Raw genomic sequence first — 19,216 nt, forward strand, 5'->3', positions numbered from 1 at the left:
AATTCAAGGCTACAAAAATGCTTGTCACTACGATTAACAATAACAGGTGTTGGGCTGGTTGGTACATATCTACATATACACATGCGGCTGCTTTTCGTGTGTCCTGTCGCTACGATTCATGCAATCAAAGTTTCGAAATCGAACGAAGATTGAGAAGGGCGCAAAACTTCCCATACAGCAAAATAGCAAAAACGGTTCATTTAAATCAGGGGTGCCGAGCACATTCCGTCCGCGGGCCGCATTCAGCCATGGTGAAACTACGCGGGCCAGATACTAGGGCTTGGAGTAGCCTGTTTCTGATATAGACGACACAACACAGAACTTAAAACGACATAAAACGTATTACATAGCGTTCATCAATCACAGGTTCAGCTATCCTTTTTATTTGCTGTGTCATGGGAAAACTCGGCACATCTTGTTTTTAACTATTGCGTTAACATCGTGTGAATGATTGCGCAATTGCAATCTTAATGACTGCGCCTAGGTGTTGGTTTGTTAGTTGTGAGCGTAACTTTAACTTATGAATGACCGTTCATGAAGCTTCGGCCGAATATTTCTTATTTATTTTTTGCTGAGGGGCAACGCGGACGGCGTGATAACACCAGGCTGGCCGCCACTTCGGCACCCCTGATTGAGATGTTTTGCAATAATTACGCCTACGTAATTGAAAAAAAAAATACATTGGTGAGATGGTACCCACTCGTCGAACTCGACAAACTCGCTCATGAGCACGCTCACCCGTGTTCCCTCATGCTTAGTTTGGTGAATGAGCTCAGCTTGAGTGAGCAACCGGAGCGCTGAGCATGGAATGAAGGAGCATGAGTAAGCAATCTGAGGGCTCACCGAGGGGTGAGTGAGGGCGAGGAAACGAAGTGCTACGATGAGCGGTAAGTCTCTAGATGACTGGGGTCACTGTGCAGATCAGCCGGATAAGGCGCACTCTTCGAGAGCCGGCTAATGAATAGGCAACGAAAAAGTGGAAACATGTTACATTCGACAACAAATAAAAGCCACTGAATGCCGTGGGTGTTGTGTATAGCATTCCAGTAACATGTGAAAAAAAAAAACAGAGAAAGGAATAGATCCATTATAACGGAATCCCTTATCGCAATCACAAAATAAAGTTGTGTTAGATGTATCAATACCCGACTTATTGAGCATACTGGGTTTCTCTCTTTTGCACCTGATCCTCGTTTCCAATGGAAATGAAATAAAGAATGCATGCATGCATACATACATGAATAATGCATGTACATGCATACATACATTCATACATACCCACCCAGGCAGCACTGAATCTTGGACCAATATTGGTTGGTCGTAGGAAGGACTGGTCCAATATTGGACCAACTTTGCCAATGCCCAGCCAGTAATGGTTTTAGCATGGAAATATTGGTCCAACATTGCCCATTACCAGCCTATGTTGGCTATAAACGGGCAATGTTGGCCCATGATTGTCAATAACGAGCCTATATTCGCTGGAAGCTTGGAACGGCGGCATCACATAGCCCCCATACAACTCACATTCGGCCAATATTGTTATTTGGTTGGCAATACAGAAAGAATGTTGCCCTTCAAGAATCCTTCCAGTTACAATATCGGAAGTAGACGGGCAATACATAACTGATATTCCAGATGAAATGCCAATATCAGCATTCGGTTGGAAATGTTTGCCGTATATTGGCACTGCAAACTGGCTGCATTTTTTAGGGGCACTGCTTTTTTTTTTTTTTGCATTTGTGCTCTGCAAATTGGCCAATGTATGAACGTTGATCACCTATAGAGAGCAGTTACGGGACGATGTTTTTAGTGAGACCTTCTAGCTGTACGCAGACCTTTATTTCATCTCGAAGATACCCCCAGAGGACGTTTTGCTTGCATTCAATTGATTCCTACTACAGTAACATTTTCCACGGTTGTAACAAGAAATAAATAATATCCCACCTTACTGCTGTCAAAATATTGTAGCAACAGAGATATTAGAACAAACGAGCAAACAATCCGCAAAGAATCGACAGAATTAAGCTCATTTGAGTGACTGAGTTTATTACTTTTATATCATATCTATCTATCTGTGCGATTCAAACTCAGGGCTGTCTATGAAATCAATCAAACAAGTGTTGAAACTAACAAAGGAGTACACTTCGTCCTTTAAACGCGTACAGTGTGCTTTCCATTAAATTATGTTAGCTGTGAACCACAGGAAGTACTACATAGTCCTCCTCATATGGCAAACATATGTAGTGCGTAGCTTTCAATAGTTCTTCCACAGTATAGCATTCTGAGGTTATTCTGCAGAACCTGTAAATGTCCACCTTGCCCGATCGGAGCGGTGTCGAAAAAAAATCTGTCCTCCCCGACAGCACTTTGACATCAGCATGGTTCCCCTCAACTTTCTGAACAACAATGAACTTTCTTTCAATGTAGTAGCAGTACCCTACCCGAACAGTGTACTTTCGTGCAGAAGATCGACTGCGCATGCCCTCAGACAGCCTTCTGCTGACTTGCGAGAGCGGTCTGTTGCCGGACCTAAGGAACCTTTTAAGTTTACCTAGGAAGCTCTCAAAAGGAAAGGCGCTGAAGCAGTCCAGCGCACCATGGACAGCGCTATCATCTGCCAGATGGCAGAGAGAGTGAACGTTGTACACCATATTTACAGCACCGTAAATATCATGAAAGGCTTGCGTAAAGTTCTTCAGCAGGGCACCTGCGTAGGTGTTGTGCTGGTCATACATTTGTGGTGAGCACAAAACCCGTATTGCGACATGCAATTGCAGAAAATGTTCATACTGTTCTTTTGGAAGCAAATTCTTCAGTACAACAGGTCCCAGATACAACAGAAAGGTCCGGAACTCGGTGGCTTTCCAGCGCTCCAGTTCCGTGATCCCTCTGGGCTTCCGCTGAAACGTCGATGGAAAGGAATGCGAACACTGCACCAAGTGGCGTGTCAGCAAGTTACACAATGTGGAACCGATGCAGTGCGGACGGTTTCCACGAACCCATATCAACAGCATTTTGCGCATCACACCCAAGCATACGAGATGCATGTACTCTGCCGGGAAAAGATGAATTATGTCATGTTGAAGAGACAAAAACGGCGACACACCCAAGTGATGTTCTTGCTGCTGACATTCACGGAATGCTCTGTCAGTCCGTTTCGGTGCATTCACTTCTGGAAAGGTGACCCTTCTGTCAACGTACACTCCCCTCTGCACACACTTCTCACATCCGTAATAACCTGTATGTGATTTTATCCTCTTCAAAAGGCTTCTTGCTGGTGCATCGCAGATCACTGCGGTAAGCTGTACAGAAACGTTAATACCTTTGTGCACGAACCCTTCGTCTTCTAGTTTGGTGAGCTCTGTTATGAAGGGTCGTACAAATTCGTCTATGTTCTCAGGCTTGCCATTACCGCAGTGTAGGCTCACAATAAATGGTTCCGTGTTTGCATAGTTGGTAATTCTGCACAATATTGGCCAGAATGTTTTACTTGAACTTTTGAACAACGGTAATCCGTCAATATTTGCCTGCAGCTGTATAGAAGTGGGAATGTTGTGGACCAAGATTTCTCTCAAACCCTTTACAAGACCAAAATGTACAAAAGTTCCTTCCTCATTCACGTTTGCCTTTCTCTCGGTGTTCAGTATCGTCCGACTGTCCTTTGGAATGTCATGGCCGTGACGCCGAAAGATATCAATTAATGCATTGAACATAGCATGTGAGGGGTGGAACTCTGCATAAAAGTTTCGAAGGTCCTCGCAGAGGTCAATTCCTACAGATGGCCGTTGGTGCTCTGACGTTCGTGCATCGTCGATACTCGCGATTTCCTCTTCAGGATAACTCGACGGCCACAAATCCTCTGATTCTGCGTCAGAATGCAGATCTGAACCACTTGAGTCGTCGGAAGCTGCCAGTTCCAAAGGTGAACACACGATGGGGCTCTCAAAATCTGCTTCGTCTCCTTGTCCCACGCGTGATACTGCAGTTCCGGAACAGCCCGCAGTATCAAGGGTCTCATCTTCTGCAGACTCGGTTGACAAGAGAGCATCCTGCACTTCTCGAACACTTGCCTCATAGAGAGCTCTTACGTTTCTGCTTCTTTTCCACTTGTTTGTTTCTGCGGGGTTCATTTCACAGTTTGCGAAGCACAAGCTACCCGAGCGGAGCTAAAAGCACGGCGACACACAGGACGAAACACGCCACGCCATGAACGATACAAAAGGGCTCAATTCGAAACACCTACACGTTTAGCAGTGCCGCCGGCCGAAACACCGTCTACCACTTCAATTGTTGTCACACATTTTCATTGAATGACGATTTCACGGCGGTAGACAACAGAGGAAACAGCAGGCCAGTGGGTGAACGATGGCACTGGTGATTGGTGGCTTGAATTGGAGACAATTGGAGACGTGCAGCTCGAAGACATAATTTGTGACAGGCAATGATTTCAAATATTATAAAACATACTTTTGAATAAGTATCTACAGACAGGATGTGTAACCAGCCGCAAATAAGCAACATGAGTGATCTACAATACAGCCGCTCCGCTCCCGTTACTGTACAGTAGCGCCACGCCACTTCGTCGTCGTCGATCTCAGCGATGTACCTCGCGACCTCGCGACCCTCGATGACAGCCCTTTGCTTCCGCCTGGATCACGGAGCACGTTGCCGTTGTCAGTTGTCGATTTGGAGCTTCGCAGTTGCAAGAATTTGCAGGTACGTAATTATCACTCACTTCCATATCGCGAAGCAGCAGCGGATGTTCTATATTTCCTTGCAAGTTATTAGTTTGTCTTCTCGAGAAATCTCTTCTCGCGGCACATTTTAGCGTCAGGGCTTTGCCACGACAAACGCCTGAAACTGCAGAGCTCAGAATTTACACGAAATGTTCTCTCTTTTTGTGTGTGTGTGTGGGAGGGGGGTTATGCTACCTTGCGAATGAATAAATGAAGCAATAGCATTTAGGGTGCCCGAAGGGGCAGACTTGTTTTCGAAAGTTTTGTGGTGAGAGAGCGGGAACGCGAGCACAATCCGAAACTTTAGGTTTAGGGTGGCGCAACGGGTTCTACTACCCTGAGGCTATGAGCTTTTACGAATGTTTTCGTCGTTCACATAGTAACTTAGAGTAGGTATATTACATTGATTTAATAAGCTCAGCCTACGCCTTCCGATCGAACTGCAATTATTGCGTGTCACCCCGCCATAAGTACTACGCGTACAGATAATCCGAAGCAGATGCAAGAAGTGCTAATTCTTTTCATACGAGAATTTGGTGAAACGCTCAACACACACTTGTGACTGCCGAACGTTCTCGCGGAACGAACTCAAGTGGTTCGACCACTTGTGTGCATAATGGTGTGCTGATACGAGTTGAATGCTCAATCTAGAACTATATGGGTGTTGTTTTCACGCAGTGGATTGGACCGAATCAGCCTGTGGTTATACATGATGTCAAGATTTGTCGTGGTGGAGTTTCCTGCAGAAAATAGGGTGGCTATTGTCCCTGACACATGGCTTCTGAACTCTGGCAAGCTTTGTTCATGGCCGCCAAAATCCTGGTCTGATGGCAAAATAACTGCTGCTGTGAAGACGAAGAAACCACCTGAAAGCGGATGGTGTATCGTGCCATCACGGCGTTTATCTAAATGCGGTATGCTACTATGTCGTCATCCTATCTTGCTGCGTGTTAATTTTTCGTTTGACATTGCATTGCATTGTAGGCAAAAGTACTGACCATTACGATCATCACTGCAATGTTGTGGCATACCTTAGTTAGAGACTTCCATTTAAATTTACCAGCTGCGTTTATGTAAAGTCTATCCTAGGCCGCTTAGAGAAAATTTGTTTTCTTTTATTGCAGCTACTTACAAGCAGGCCTTGCGACGCCAAGAGCGATGCCAGTATACGTCCCACTGTGATTCTACCAGTAATGATACTGACTCAGAAAATGGTGATGATTTATATATATATTAGTAAGACTTTCATAAGGCATTAATATGACTTTCCATGGAGTTCATATGAACAAGTGTGTGCTACCTTCTGGTGGGAGGGGGTTGCGGGAAGGGAGTGGTTGAGGTTAACCTTCTCAAGTAGTGGCTGCGTGTGCCCAAGTTGTGTTGCTTCATCCACATACCTTCTGCAGCTGCTCAGAGGACTTCCGCCACCAATACATCATCAGCCCTTCCTGTGCCACCAAAGGGGAAGTTACCAGCACCATGGACACCTTTGCAGACAGTGAACCACAATGCCAAGAAATGTAGGTTTACAAAGGTGTTTATGATTGTATGCGATTCATGTTGCACTCTGTGTAGCCACAGCAACAGCTGCTGACGTCGATATGGATGTGTCAGATAACGAAACTCAGCAATGTGCAGAGACGGAGGAAATGAGTAGGCCACTTTTGATTGTGCAGAACTTTTGCTGCTTCATGAAATGCTCAGTTACTTGCTGTGCTTTACTGATCCCAACTGTAGGCATGCCCTCTGAACCATCCTTGACTCCGAATCAGAAGAAGCGTCCTACTGCTGCACGGGACTTTGCATCCAAACCGCTGTCGACTCCAAGTCACCAAGAAAAACATCCTTCCAATGGTGTTCTTGAACTGAGTCCACATGAATGTAAGGCGAAAGTACGGAGGCCCAACAGATATTTAAATGGTTATAGCATTTCTTGCAGCTGACGGGAGGAAGACACCGCCAGTAACATTGGAGGCACTTGCCCGTGAGTTGAGTGGTAGCCACAGAGACTTAAAGGAGACCACACAACCAGTGTTCTCATCAGCTTCATCACAAATTTTTGAATTGTTGTGGTCAGAGAGTCCTTGAAATTGTAAAAAAATATGAAATTTCCTGTTCCCAGCTAACAGTTCTCCCTTTCCTTTTGTAGCTCTCGATCGTCACATCTTGAAATGTTTTGCGGAGGCCAAACAGCAGAACAGAGAAATATTGAGCACTCTGCAGGACATAAAGCAAGCTCAGCTGGATGTTTTCCACCGCCTTTCACAACTCCAGAGCCAAAGTACTGCAGACCTAGTTGAGGATACGTTTGACGTCGATGACCTACGCCTCCCGCTAAGGACAATGGAGGCATTCAGAGCAGCTGAGAAGCAGCTTGAAGACAAATGTGCGCGTCAAACACTGGTATGTCATTACTTTTGTCAGCGTGAAGCCTAGGCACACCTTTAAATATGCCTTATTATAAATGATTATTATAGATGTGATACACGTGTGACATCGTGCTCTTATTTGCCACGATGTGTGTTTTACAGGCATATTCTGGTGTCTTGCCATCTGTCAACCGTATCAGTGCCATCTCATTCATAGAAGCATGGTGCTTGCAAAAGTGCATAATATAAAAGGATGTATTTTGTGTGGCTCTACAGCACTGCGAAAATTTGTTTTTGCAGAAAGGGTATCTCAGTGCCTTTGGAGGTGCCACCCTTGAGGGCACAACACGAGTAATCATGTCACGAGTGATGACTCCTGCCCTGCAGGTCCTCTTTAACATGAAGGGAAGGAAAGGCTCAAAACTGCCCTTTGAGGGCACAAACATGTGCTCAGTTGTCGTCGGTAAGCAAAACATTTAAAGAAATTATGCCATGTAGTATATGAAAGGCTCAGTTTCTAGGCTGCTTGGAAGGGATGACCATAGCCAAATGAGCGCTTCCTGCCAGCATCTCTTAACTTCACATATGTGGATCTCGCGCCTCAGTGATGTCAGCATATTTGACATTGTGTATATAGTTCTCAATTTCTGCAAACAAGCTAGCTGTAGAGCACATGGAGTTTACTGCCCTCGATGTTTCGTATTCTCATACTTCTCCTGTCGCATGCATTACAATTCTCTATAGGTGCAATCGAAGGACGTTCCTCCAACGACAGAGTTGCCATTGAGCACGCTGTGGGGCGATACCTTGCGGGAGCCAAGGACCGTGATGGAGGACGCCGGGCCAGGCTGGAAGCTCCAGCAGCTGCAACGAGTGTGCCTGCAATGCCGCCACCGCTCACCCACTGCACTCCACCGCGTACTTAACATAATCCATTTTGCACTATTACATTCCGTCACGTAGTTAACTGCCTTTCGTATTTTGGCATATATGTACTCTGCAATGCTATAGCGAACAGTGAGGGCAACACTATTGCATTCCACGTATATGGGTCACTATGTTGCATTCATTAACATTGTTGCACTTTCCCATTAGTTTGCATTTTCAATTTCTAAATGGTCTGGAAGGACCAGCACTGTTGCTGAATAAAGTGTTCATCGAAGCAGACCCTTTCGTGTCCGTGGCTGTTGTTAGCACACAAACTACCATGCCCAGCACACAACCGTCACACAGCATATTTCGAGGTAGTGTCTCAGTGGTTCAGTATTAAAATTCATTTAAAAATAATGAAAATGGCAAAAGGGGTTAAAATTGGCAATATGGGAAGAGCACTGGCAATATGGGAAACCAATATTGGCATGCCAATATTGGACCAATATTGGGCCGGGTTGCATTTGCAAAATTGGGCCAATATTGGCATCACTAATTGCCAATATTGGTCCAATGTGGGTCCAATATTGGCGTGCTGCCTGGGCAAGCAGCACACAATATTGGGCCAATATTGGCTGGTCATTGGCCGTACGGCTCCAGTATGGGGCCCGTTTCGCCAAGATTTCCCCCATATTGGCTGAAACTGGGGAATATAGGGCCCCATATTGCCCAACAGTTTGAGCCAATATGGGGAAAATCCTGGCAATATGGGCCCCATATTGCCCGTGTACACCCCATATTCACTGAAAATAGTGAAAATGGTACGTACACGTGTTGCACAAATGCCCAAGCAGCACGGCAAGATTGGTGAAGCGTGTGAAATACCCAATTCAGTACGTCGTTACATCCAACAAATTCCCGCAGATGATACACATTGTTCGAAACACTCAACGTACGTGGCAATCCCATTGTAACATTCACTAGAACTCGACAACTCAACTTTCGACTTTCTGGAAGCAGCCGCGATCTTGCTTCGCGATGCCAATGCCACTCGGTGGCACCGGCTGACAGCGACCGTGGTCGTTTGAGCGAAATCATGCATCCTCCAACTAATGCGCATGCGCGACAGTCGGATCGGACGTTTCATACAGGCTAAAATGTTGCTAGTTCCTCTAATGATAACGGAATTGCTGCAGGTTACTGAAAGCAGTGTCAGTTGCTCTGGCGTATGTCCGTCACCGTCACGAAAGTGTTTCTCTCCTTTGTACTCTCGGAGCGGGTTTCAAATTTTTGGTTTATAGAGTGTTGCGATGACAATGAAGGCTTCTGAGGGATGTTTGGCATCCGTAGTTCCATGTCCGTTCGTTTTTGGGGCAATGCAATGTTGTTTTTGTAATTGTGTGCACCGTGGATCAATGAGATCTGCAGAAATGAAAAAGCAAAAAGAAGAGAGGAGTAATATCAGTGGTGGATATCAAACCAGATAATGTTTTATTATTACACGGACTCCTCGTTGGCGTTATCACAGAAATATTCGCAATATTGGCGCAAAATGCTTGCCAATATGGGCAGCCCATACGGGTCCAATATTGGCGTGCTGCTTCGGTACAAACATACATACATATCCACCAGTAGAAGTGAGATTACGTATTTCGTCTTTCTTTTAGTTTTTTTTTTCTCTAGATCTTCTAATTGATCAACGTTGCACCGCGTTGCAAAAACAAAACTACCTCACCCTAACAACGAAGAACAGGAATAGTGCCCGGGTAGACGTATGGCCAACAGTAGGATAGGACAATTTTCCGCATTTTCAGTCAATATGGGGTGCACATGGGCAATATGGGGCCCAAATTGCCGACATTCCCCCCTTATTAGTTAAAACTTTGCAATATGGGACCATATTGCTGACATTTTCCCCATCACTGGCTCAAACTTGGCAACAGGTGTCCGATATTGCCACGTTTGAACCAATACGGGGATAATCCTTGTAACACGGGTCTCATGTAGGACCCGTATCGCCAACGCCCAGCCAATATGGGCCCACTATTGTGTGCTGCGTGGGTTGATTCCTCCCAACTCAGCCATGGTGGTCCTTCCCAACACAGTATAGCATTCCGAAGGGCGTTGACGGTCATGCCTCGAGCTAAAGAGTTAGCGGGGATTTCCTGTCAAGCACAGCAGCGCCACTGCTCCGAATTCGTTGTTGACTGCATTTCTTTAGCTCGATTACACACGAGTCTTCCACGTTGCTGCTGGCTTCTTTGAGGCAGGCTGAAGTACAGAGCGTTTGGTGTGCCCAACGTGACTGATTGCCTCGTGAATATTTGACCACGCAAGCTTTATGGTATCCAGCAGGCGATTCCAAGTCAATCGCAGACTCTTGAGATATCATCCTGCGCGAGTTCTTGGGGTATATTGACCTTCACCGGCGCTTCACCCCCGGCTGAGCCTCGCCGTTACATATTCTGTAATGCATAGTGCCCTTCGAGCATTCACTAAACATCATTGATCGATTCTACAAGCGTATGACGTGATGCATAAAGTGACAAACATATAACGTGAGCGTGACAAACATATAACGTGAGCCAGTGGGTGGACTCGATACCAACTACCGATGCTGATAGTGATCGAGTCGGAACTATCACGGCGATGTTGCAACGACGCAAATGCGCGCGGAAGGTAGTGTCTGGTAACGCGAGGAGAGTCAGGTGAGAAGGACGACAGCCGGCAAAAAGCCTCACCCTGGTGCGACATGTGGCTCCCGCCTAGTATCACAGGGTTGGGGTCATACAATCTGTTCCGTGGAGCCCCTGCCGCTGCCAGTGCTTCCTACGAGGAGTCGCCTCAAGGCCGTGAAGAATATTTAATATTCCCGTATATGATACAGTATGATGAACTATGCTACAGCATGATATGTCCTCTCAGTACCGTTGCGGTACTGCCTCAGTAGTAAAGCATCCGGCTCGCAATCTGAATGGCGTAGATTCGAATCCTAGACGGTGACAAGCCCACGTTTCCGAGGTTCTTTATTCTAAGAGATTACGGATGCGCTTGTGTGACAGTCAGGGAAAACTCGAATGTTCTTAAGCAGCACAGTGAAGCGGAAATTTTAGTTCATAGGTAATAATGCCTTCTCACCCCAGCGATGTGGTGTACACCACGTAATGCACGAGAAAATATGTATTTCTGTTCTGACCGTCTGTCCGCATGCAAAGGAAGCACGAATAATATTTTGTGCGCGGTCAACAGATGGTGCTACCGATTTCCACTCGGTCACACAGCGAGAGTCCGACTGAGTCTGAATACAGCGTGACAACAGTACCCTGCAGAAGAGCCACTAGGCTGTGAATGTATCAGGAAAGATGTTCATAGTGGGGTACCCGTCGACCTGTATCAATTTTTGTTGTGACTGCAGTGAGCCGGTACGGGTGTATCCCGTTTGAAACCATTAAAAATAATATTCCGGAAATAAACGCGTAAGTACCCACTGTTCAAAATATGCTTTCCAGGATATACTCTTAAAAATCAACGCACAAAATTAATCGCCGAAATATCCCCGTCCAAATAAAAACGCTAAGGAATCTACGGTTAATAATATATCGTTAAAAATAAATCTTTTCAGAATCCCCCAAATTCACCCTAAAGTGCTAGAGTCATGTGGTGTGGCCCAAATCAAGGTGAGCTGGAATCAAGGGGCTTAAAACTAACCTCACAGGAGCAAACTAGCCTAAACTATTCCAAACTAACCGAAACCAAATTAAACTAATCTAACATAACCTGATCTAACCCAGCGCAAAGTGGGGAGACACCCAAAATCCACAATTAAAAATAAACCGCTTAAAAATACACAGTTAAAAATAAATCGGGAAGAATAAACCGGTTAAAATAACCGCCTAAATATCACCGGTTAACAATACACCATTAAAAATAAACTGTTTCAAAATCCCCCATAATCTAGCACGGCGGCGGATTAATACGGGACTGTACAGCTACGCAGGGGATAGGTGGGATGTCTACATCGTATTGGCACGGGATTGGGAAGTGATACAGGTTTGGCACCGGCTGTGCTGTCTCAGGTTTTCACTCGTTTTTCCGAAGACTTTCCAGACTGAAGTTGGCACAGCTCCCCCGAAGTCAGCCCAGCACACATCCTAACCCCCCGTGTCTCCCACTCCTTCCTGCTGTCCTCTCTCTCCATCTGTCCACATCTGTACGTCGCTCATCGCCACAATTGCTTCACAGCGCTAACACTGAACTTAAAAGAAAAACTCTGCTTATAAGCGCACAGTCTGGTTGCGTGGCTAGCGCACTGGTTGTGGAATGCATATGGATGCCTCTATTTAGTGTTTTCGGGTGCTTCTAATCACAATACGTCATTCTCCGTTCTCCACTGACACCAAAAACTTGTTAAATAAGACATATCAATCCACATAAACTGTTTATTTTGCAACAGGGTTCACCGTTGGATGATAGTATCACAAGGTAGACAAAGTTATTCCCATGCGCAAGAGGGAGACACAGATTTGTACATCAAGGAAATGAGATCTTTTATTACCATTGTACGCCATGCAGTAGTGCAGCGAGAAACAAATATTTTGATTTCGGGGGGGGGGGGGGGATCACTGTCGAGCATTATTTGTGTACAGTTTATTTTAATGTAAGGGCAAACAACACCACTTTCTGCAACACTTTGCTTCAAATTATGCATCATTCCCTAAAACATCTGACTGGGCTTGTTGGCGATTATTTACTTTACATAGCTGCTAGACATCCAATGACAGGTTTTATCTTTATGGATGCTTCACCTCAAACGTGAGATAGTCTCCGAAGAACAGCATAGAGTTTGTGGGAGAGTTATACAATTAGTTAGGTATTCTGCTCATTTTTACACAGACAGAAGATTATCATGATTTCTTTAAATTGCTCTTGATCACACTAAAAGGCGATAAGTGTAATGTAAAAAAACAATGACAGAATAAATCTGGTATGTTACCTTAAGGGAGAAAATTTATCGGCCTTTTAATGTAGCAATGATTGGTTCTCAGTAAACCCTTGCCAAGACAAAGAGAGATTTTCACGAAAAAAGGCTCCCAAGAGATGGATATTTTGGCGATGTTGCGGGAGTTTCCATTATATTTCGTTCCAGACAGTCATTCCCTCTTGTGTGAGAGTCAATATTTTGAGTGATTTCTGCTTATTTACTGTTGGTTTCCTTTGAACCACATAGCTAAGCAGGCAACTCAATCATTTTCCCTTGTGATAAACTAAGTAAGTGATAAGCCACAGTATCTCCATCTGTGGCATAGCCATAGGGGGGCTAGGGGCCACGAGCCCCCCATACCTGCCACAGACCAACTCAGGCAAATCGAGCAGATCAGAGGTGAAAAAATATATGGGTGGGGGTGAGGACCAGTGCGACGATCGCGAAAGTTCTTGCAGTTCATGGCGTCTAGCTATAAGCAGCACTGTTGAATGGTTTTCAAAGTAAGAGGTTTTCAAAATACTTCCAAACTCGTGACACCGCCTCATTGGTCATGACAGCCTAGGTGTAATCGTATTGCGAACGTCCAAATCATTTATTTTCGTTTTTTTTCATCTGCATTTTGCGGTGTGTACGAGTATGCTTGTGTTGTCGCACCCAAGATCAGCAGGAGGGATGAGGGGAAGTGGGGCAAGTTTTCCTATCAAGCCTCCCCTAGCTTGGAGGTCTGGCTATGCCACTGATCTCCTCCGAGGTTATAAGAAGAAAGTGTCGTCACAGGAAATGTTTGTTTGATGAGCAACGAAAGGTTCTTCTAAAACACGTTTTTAATTGGTTGTCACATCTGAGGTTATCGTGAGAAACAAAAAATCGAAAAGGTTTAGTTGGAGAGGTGATGTCGAGGCTGTTGGCCAGACCAGTGGACAGGTTTACCTGGTGCTTTACATAGCACAGTAGTAGTAAATGGTCATGCCGAGGCAAAAGCGTGGCGAGTGACAGGCTCGTTTATTGACTGTAGTAGGCGGTTTACATACAAAGGATACCCATACACAAAAGTACAAGTGAAAATATATTTATTAAAGTCAATAGTGTCGCGAATTATGTTATGACTCTGTGTGAAGGAGGAAAACCCAGCCAAAAAACCTCAAGCAGAAGAAACACAATACAATACACGTGACAAAGATTATACTTATTTTATGTACGATGCTATAGCATTGAAGGGGTATCACACATCATACACAATATTTTTTTATTAATGATAATCATACAAGTTTTCAATGAATCAGAACTAAAATGGAGTAGCACATCTTAATCAAAGAAGATGTTTTTAATCTATACAATCACAATCGAAATTACAAGTTTTATTATAAAAAGCCTAACATTGTTATACGTGAGCACCATAGTGGAGTTTTAATTACAAACGCCCTCAAATGTTTTGCAACTCCACCAACTTTTTTTCCCTGTGTACCACTGTTACAATGTACCTGCACCCCTACCTCGGTGCAACTCTCCTCCGCCACCAAGAGCTTACCGTTCTGAATAAAATCCTCGAGCGCAGGCAGAAGCCATTATACTATCAACATGAAGGGGTACTTACGCAGTGCCGCGATGGTACAAAAAAATCCATTATTGAGTCATGTCAAAACGAGGTGCCAATTTCACACAAACTGAGATATCGCTACTGCTGGATCTTATAAGTAAATATAAGAACATGTTAGAGAATAAAAAAAAAATAAAAAAAGCTCTGATAGATGTACCTAACTTCAAGCACAACAGCTGATATTGCAATATGGCATAATTAATCAGATTCTTATGAAGTGATCGATAGAGTTGGCGGAGGGCCTTTGTTTACCTTCGGACATATTTCAACCTGGGCCGACTTCTCTCACGATTTTTTCCAGCGCGAGGTGGGTGGTGCGCGGGTGAGGGGCTGTCCGAATGCATACCACGCATGCATACCGAATGCATGGGCTGCGCGTGCCCTTATCGTTCTGTATTTTTTTTCATCTGCACTCTTAAAAATGAACTTCACCGCATAGTACGTTCCTAGCCAACCATCATCTGGAATAATATCGTTATCCCGTTTTCAACAAATCAGGGCAGATAACGATATCATTGGAGATGATGGTAGGCTAGGAACATGCTATGCGGTGAAGTGCATTTTTAAGAGTGTGCGCCGACTTCTTTGCCGATTTTTCCCCCTCTTCCGGCGACTTCGTTCACATTTTTTTCAGGCGGTGCGTGAGTGGTTTACACACAAATACGGGCATGCACACTGGCATACCAACCAGGCGATGATACCATCACACCTGGGCCGACTTCTTTGGAAAATTTTTCTGCCTGGGCTGACTTCTTTCATAATTTTTTTCGCTTCAACAGGGGTGCAGTAGGCGGTTTACACGCAAGTAGGGGCATGCACACTGACAACCGCACCAAGCGATGGTGTCGTCACACCTGGGCCGACTTCATTCGCGATTTTCACCCTGGGCCGACTTCATTCGTAATTCTTTTCCAATACAACAGCTGCGCGGTGGACGGCTCACATGCAAGTATAGTTATACAAAAGATAGCCATGCACAAAAGTACAAGATGAATTAAATTAAAGCCAATAATGGCAGGAATTATGTTGTGACTGCGTCAAGAAGAAAAACCCAACCAAAAACATGAAATGGAAGAAACAGAACACACATAATAAAGAATATGGGAAGGTAGTTGGAAGGAAAACGAAAAAGAAAGTAGAAGAAACGCAATACATATAATAAAGAATATGGGAAGCTCATTAAATATTCCAACATGACACAATATAATCAATTTCTTATGACGTGAATAGCACACATAGAAGGAAATAACGAGAAACACGATCAACAGCAAATAGAGTACCAAACCTATGCATCGTCCAACTCGTAAAAAGGAGATACGTACAGGAAAATAATTGAAAAAATAATCTATAAAAACGAGAAGCATGACAAATTTAATGCAGCGACTAACACAGAGCTAACGCTGAATAGCAGAGAAACACTTTGAATGGCGCATCATCCACGCGTAAACAATAGATACATGCAAGGAAATAATGAGAAACACGATAAACTAATACAGAACCAAAACAATGCACCATCCAACACGTAAACGAGTGGTACACAAAAGAAAAATAATTGAAAAACAATCTATGAAAACGATAAACATGCACGCACTTAACACTGAATAGCAGAGAAACACTCTAAACGGCGCATCTGCCAACGTGTAAACAGCAGACACATGCAGGAAAATAATATCGAAACAAACTATCAACCAAGAAACATTGCAAATTTAATAAATTGAAATGGAAATAATCTATCTTTTGAACTATTATAAAATCATCCTTGTCAGTCAGCGGCTTGGTTGACTAGCGCCAACATTGCATGTGATGTTTCTTTAGAACTATCTCGCCGGACCATTCCTGTCCTATCACCTGCGGAACGGGATCCTCGTGGCACCCAGCCTTGTTCAAGTTCTTCAGTTCAAGGTTGCAGCGGCAGCACTGTGAAGCCCCGGAAGGTTTTATAAGCGTACCGTGCCTGTGACTAACGGCAGTCAGCGGCTTGGTTGACTAGCGCTAACATTGCATCTGATGTTTCTTTAGAACTATCTCGCCGGACCATTCCTGTCCTATCACCTGCGGAACGGGATCCTCGTGGCACCCAATCTTGTTCAAGTTCTTCAGTTCAAGGTTGCAGCGGCAGCACTGTGAAGCCCCGGAAGGTTTTATAAGCGTACCGTGCCTGTGACTAAGGGTACATTTATGCTGCAGCATCGCTGCTGGCACATGGCACATCGCTGTTTGGCGATGACGAAACAAACACATGTATCTCTGTGGGCGCGTTCATGCTGCAGCATCGCTGCTTGCCAAAGATGCACGCCATGATCATCGCCACAACAATGCTGCCAAACATGTTTGAACATGCCCGGGGACTACCTGACTTCTGGCGATGACAGGTCAAACACAGAGCTTTCTGTTGGTGCATTTACCCTGCAGCCTGGCTGCTCGCTTATCCTCGCCGTTGCTTGCCGCTCTGCTCGCTGCACCTAGGAATGTAAACATGTTTGTCTTCCTGGTATCATTGATGACTGGCGTCTTGAAATCCGACCTAGGATTGGTTGTGATGAAGTCGGTTTCCTCCTTCCCACTTTTCCTCGTTTCCATCCTTCCACAGTGAACGCTGCTAGGCGACTGATATAGCGAAAGCGAGCAGCATCTTGAGCAATCTGCAGGGTAAACGCACCCTAGCGGTTATGCGAGCAGCGAGCAGCGATGCTGCAGCATAAATGTACCCTAACGGCAGTCAGCGGCTTGGTTGACTAGCGCTAACATTGCATCTGATGTTTCTTTAGAACTATCTCGCCGGACCATTCCTGTCCTATCACCTGCGGAACGGGATCCTCGTGGCACCCAATCTTGTTCAAGTTCTTCAGTTCAAGGTTGCAGCGGCAGCACTGTGAAGCCCCGGAAGGTTTTACAAGCGTACCGTGCCTGTGACTAACGGCAGTCAGCGGCTTGGTTGACTAGCGCTAACATTGCATCTGATGTTTCTTTAGAACTATCTCGCCGGACCTTTCCTGTCCTATCACCTGCGGAACGGGATCCTCGTGGCACCCAATCTTGTTCAAGTTCTTCAGTTCAAGGTTGCAGCGGCAGCACTGTGAAGCCCCGGAAGGTTTTATAAGCGTACCGTGCCTGTGACTAACGGCAGTCAGCGGCTTGGTTGACTAGCGCTAACATTGCATCTGATGTTTCTTTAGAACTATCTCGCCGGACCATTCCTGTCCTATCACCTGCGGAACGGGATCCTCGTGGCACCCAATCTTGTTCAAGTTCTTTAGTTCAAGGTTGCAGCGGCAGCACTGTGAAGCCCCGGAAGGTTTTATAAGCGTACCGTGCCTGTGACTAACTGCAGTCAGCGGCTTGTTTGACTAGCGCTAACATTGCATCTGATGTTTCTTTAGAACTATCTCACCGGACCATTTCTGTCCTATCACCTGCGGAACGGGATCCTCGTGGCACCCAATCTTGTTCAAGTTCTTCAGTTCAAGGTTGCAGCGGCAGCACTGTGAAGCCCCGGAAGGTTTTATAAGCGTACCGTGCCTGTGACTAACGGCAGTCAGCGGCTTGTTTGACTAGCGCTAACATTGCATCTGATGTTTCTTTAGAACTATCTCGCCGGACCATTCCTGTCCTATCACCTGCGGAACGGGATCCTCGTGGCACCCAATCTTGTTCAAGTTCTTCAGTTCAAGGTTGCAGCGGCAGCACTGTGAAGCCCCGGAAGGTTTTATAAGCGTACCGTGCCTGTGACTAACGGCAGTCAGCGGCTTGTTTGACTAGCGCTAACATTGCATCTGATGTTTCTTTAGAACTATCTCGCCGGACCATTCCTGTCCTATCACCTGCGGAACGGGATCCTCGTGGCACCCAATCTTGTTCAAGTTCTTCAGTTCAAGGTTGCAGCGGCAGCACTGTGAAGCCCCGGAAGGTTTTATAAGCGTACCGTGCCTGTGACTAACGGCAGTCAGCGGCTTGTTTGACTAGCGCTAACACTGCATCTGATGTTTCTTTAGAACTATCTCGCCGGACCATTCCTGTCCTATCACCTGCGGAACGGGATCCTCGTGGCACCCAATCTTGTTCAAGTTCTTCAGTTCAAGGTTGCAGCGGCAGCACTGTGAAGCCCCGGAAGGTTTAATAAGCGTACCGTGCCTGTGACTAACGGCAGTCAGCGGCTTGGTTGACTAGCGCTAACATTGCATCTGATGTTTCTTTAGGTAAGGCGCACTATATTACTCACTGTGCGATACAATTGATTGTGCCGCTGACTGCACCATGAGTGATTGCATCTGTTGTAATAAGACTTTGCCTCGTGATGGTTATTTCTTGAGCTGTTCGAATTGTAAATACGAATTTCACCTCGCATCACAATGTTCTGGAGTGACTGAAAAAAACATTCCGGTCTATGAGTGTTTTAAAGCGCCAAGAATGGATATGTCGCACCTGTCGAACTCATGATGCCCGGTCCGGTGATGTGGTTTCAGGGTCGCAACCCAGTACGGCGTCTTCATCGGGTACGGGAGACATAAAAGATAGTATTGATAAACTAATGTGCGAATTGTTGTCAGTGAAAGCAACTGTGAACCAGATACCATTACTAAGCCAGAAGGTTGAAGGCCTTGCAGCCCTCAAACCAGTGGTTGAATCACTGTTGCCTATTAAGGACGCGATCGATGAACTC

At 45.3% G+C, this 19,216-nt stretch overlaps 1 protein-coding gene across 1 annotated transcript; it reads left to right on the top strand.

Annotated features, from left to right (window-relative positions):
- Positions 1-1,286: 1,286 nt before the first annotated feature.
- On the top strand, positions 1,287-8,272 carry LOC135375518 (uncharacterized). The gene is made up of 10 exons (XM_064608204.1): positions 1,287-4,716; positions 5,415-5,650; positions 5,861-5,950; positions 6,143-6,256; positions 6,312-6,389; positions 6,474-6,617; positions 6,676-6,720; positions 6,886-7,139; positions 7,406-7,568; positions 7,850-8,272. Exons 1-10 carry the CDS (start codon positions 4,601-4,603, stop codon positions 8,029-8,031), a joined length of 1,422 nt encoding a protein of 473 aa, XP_064464274.1. The 5' UTR covers positions 1,287-4,600; the 3' UTR covers positions 8,032-8,272.
- Positions 8,273-19,216: the final 10,944 nt, after the last annotated feature.

Source organism: Ornithodoros turicata, unplaced genomic scaffold (assembly GCF_037126465.1).
Source record: "Ornithodoros turicata isolate Travis unplaced genomic scaffold, ASM3712646v1 ctg00000885.1, whole genome shotgun sequence".
Taxonomy (NCBI): domain Eukaryota; kingdom Metazoa; phylum Arthropoda; class Arachnida; order Ixodida; family Argasidae; genus Ornithodoros; species Ornithodoros turicata.

Excerpts from the sequence above, each read along its gene's own strand:
- LOC135375518 (XM_064608204.1), top strand. The coding sequence starts at position 4,601 with ATGTACCTCGCGACCTCGCGACCCTCGATGACAGCCCTTTGCTTCCGC. Across the intron at positions 4,717-5,414 it reads GCAGTTGCAAGAATTTGCAG|TGGATTGGACCGAATCAGCC; the intron begins GTACGTAATTAT and ends GTTTTCACGCAG. Across the intron at positions 6,618-6,675 it reads TGAACTGAGTCCACATGAAT|CTGACGGGAGGAAGACACCG; the intron begins GTAAGGCGAAAG and ends CATTTCTTGCAG.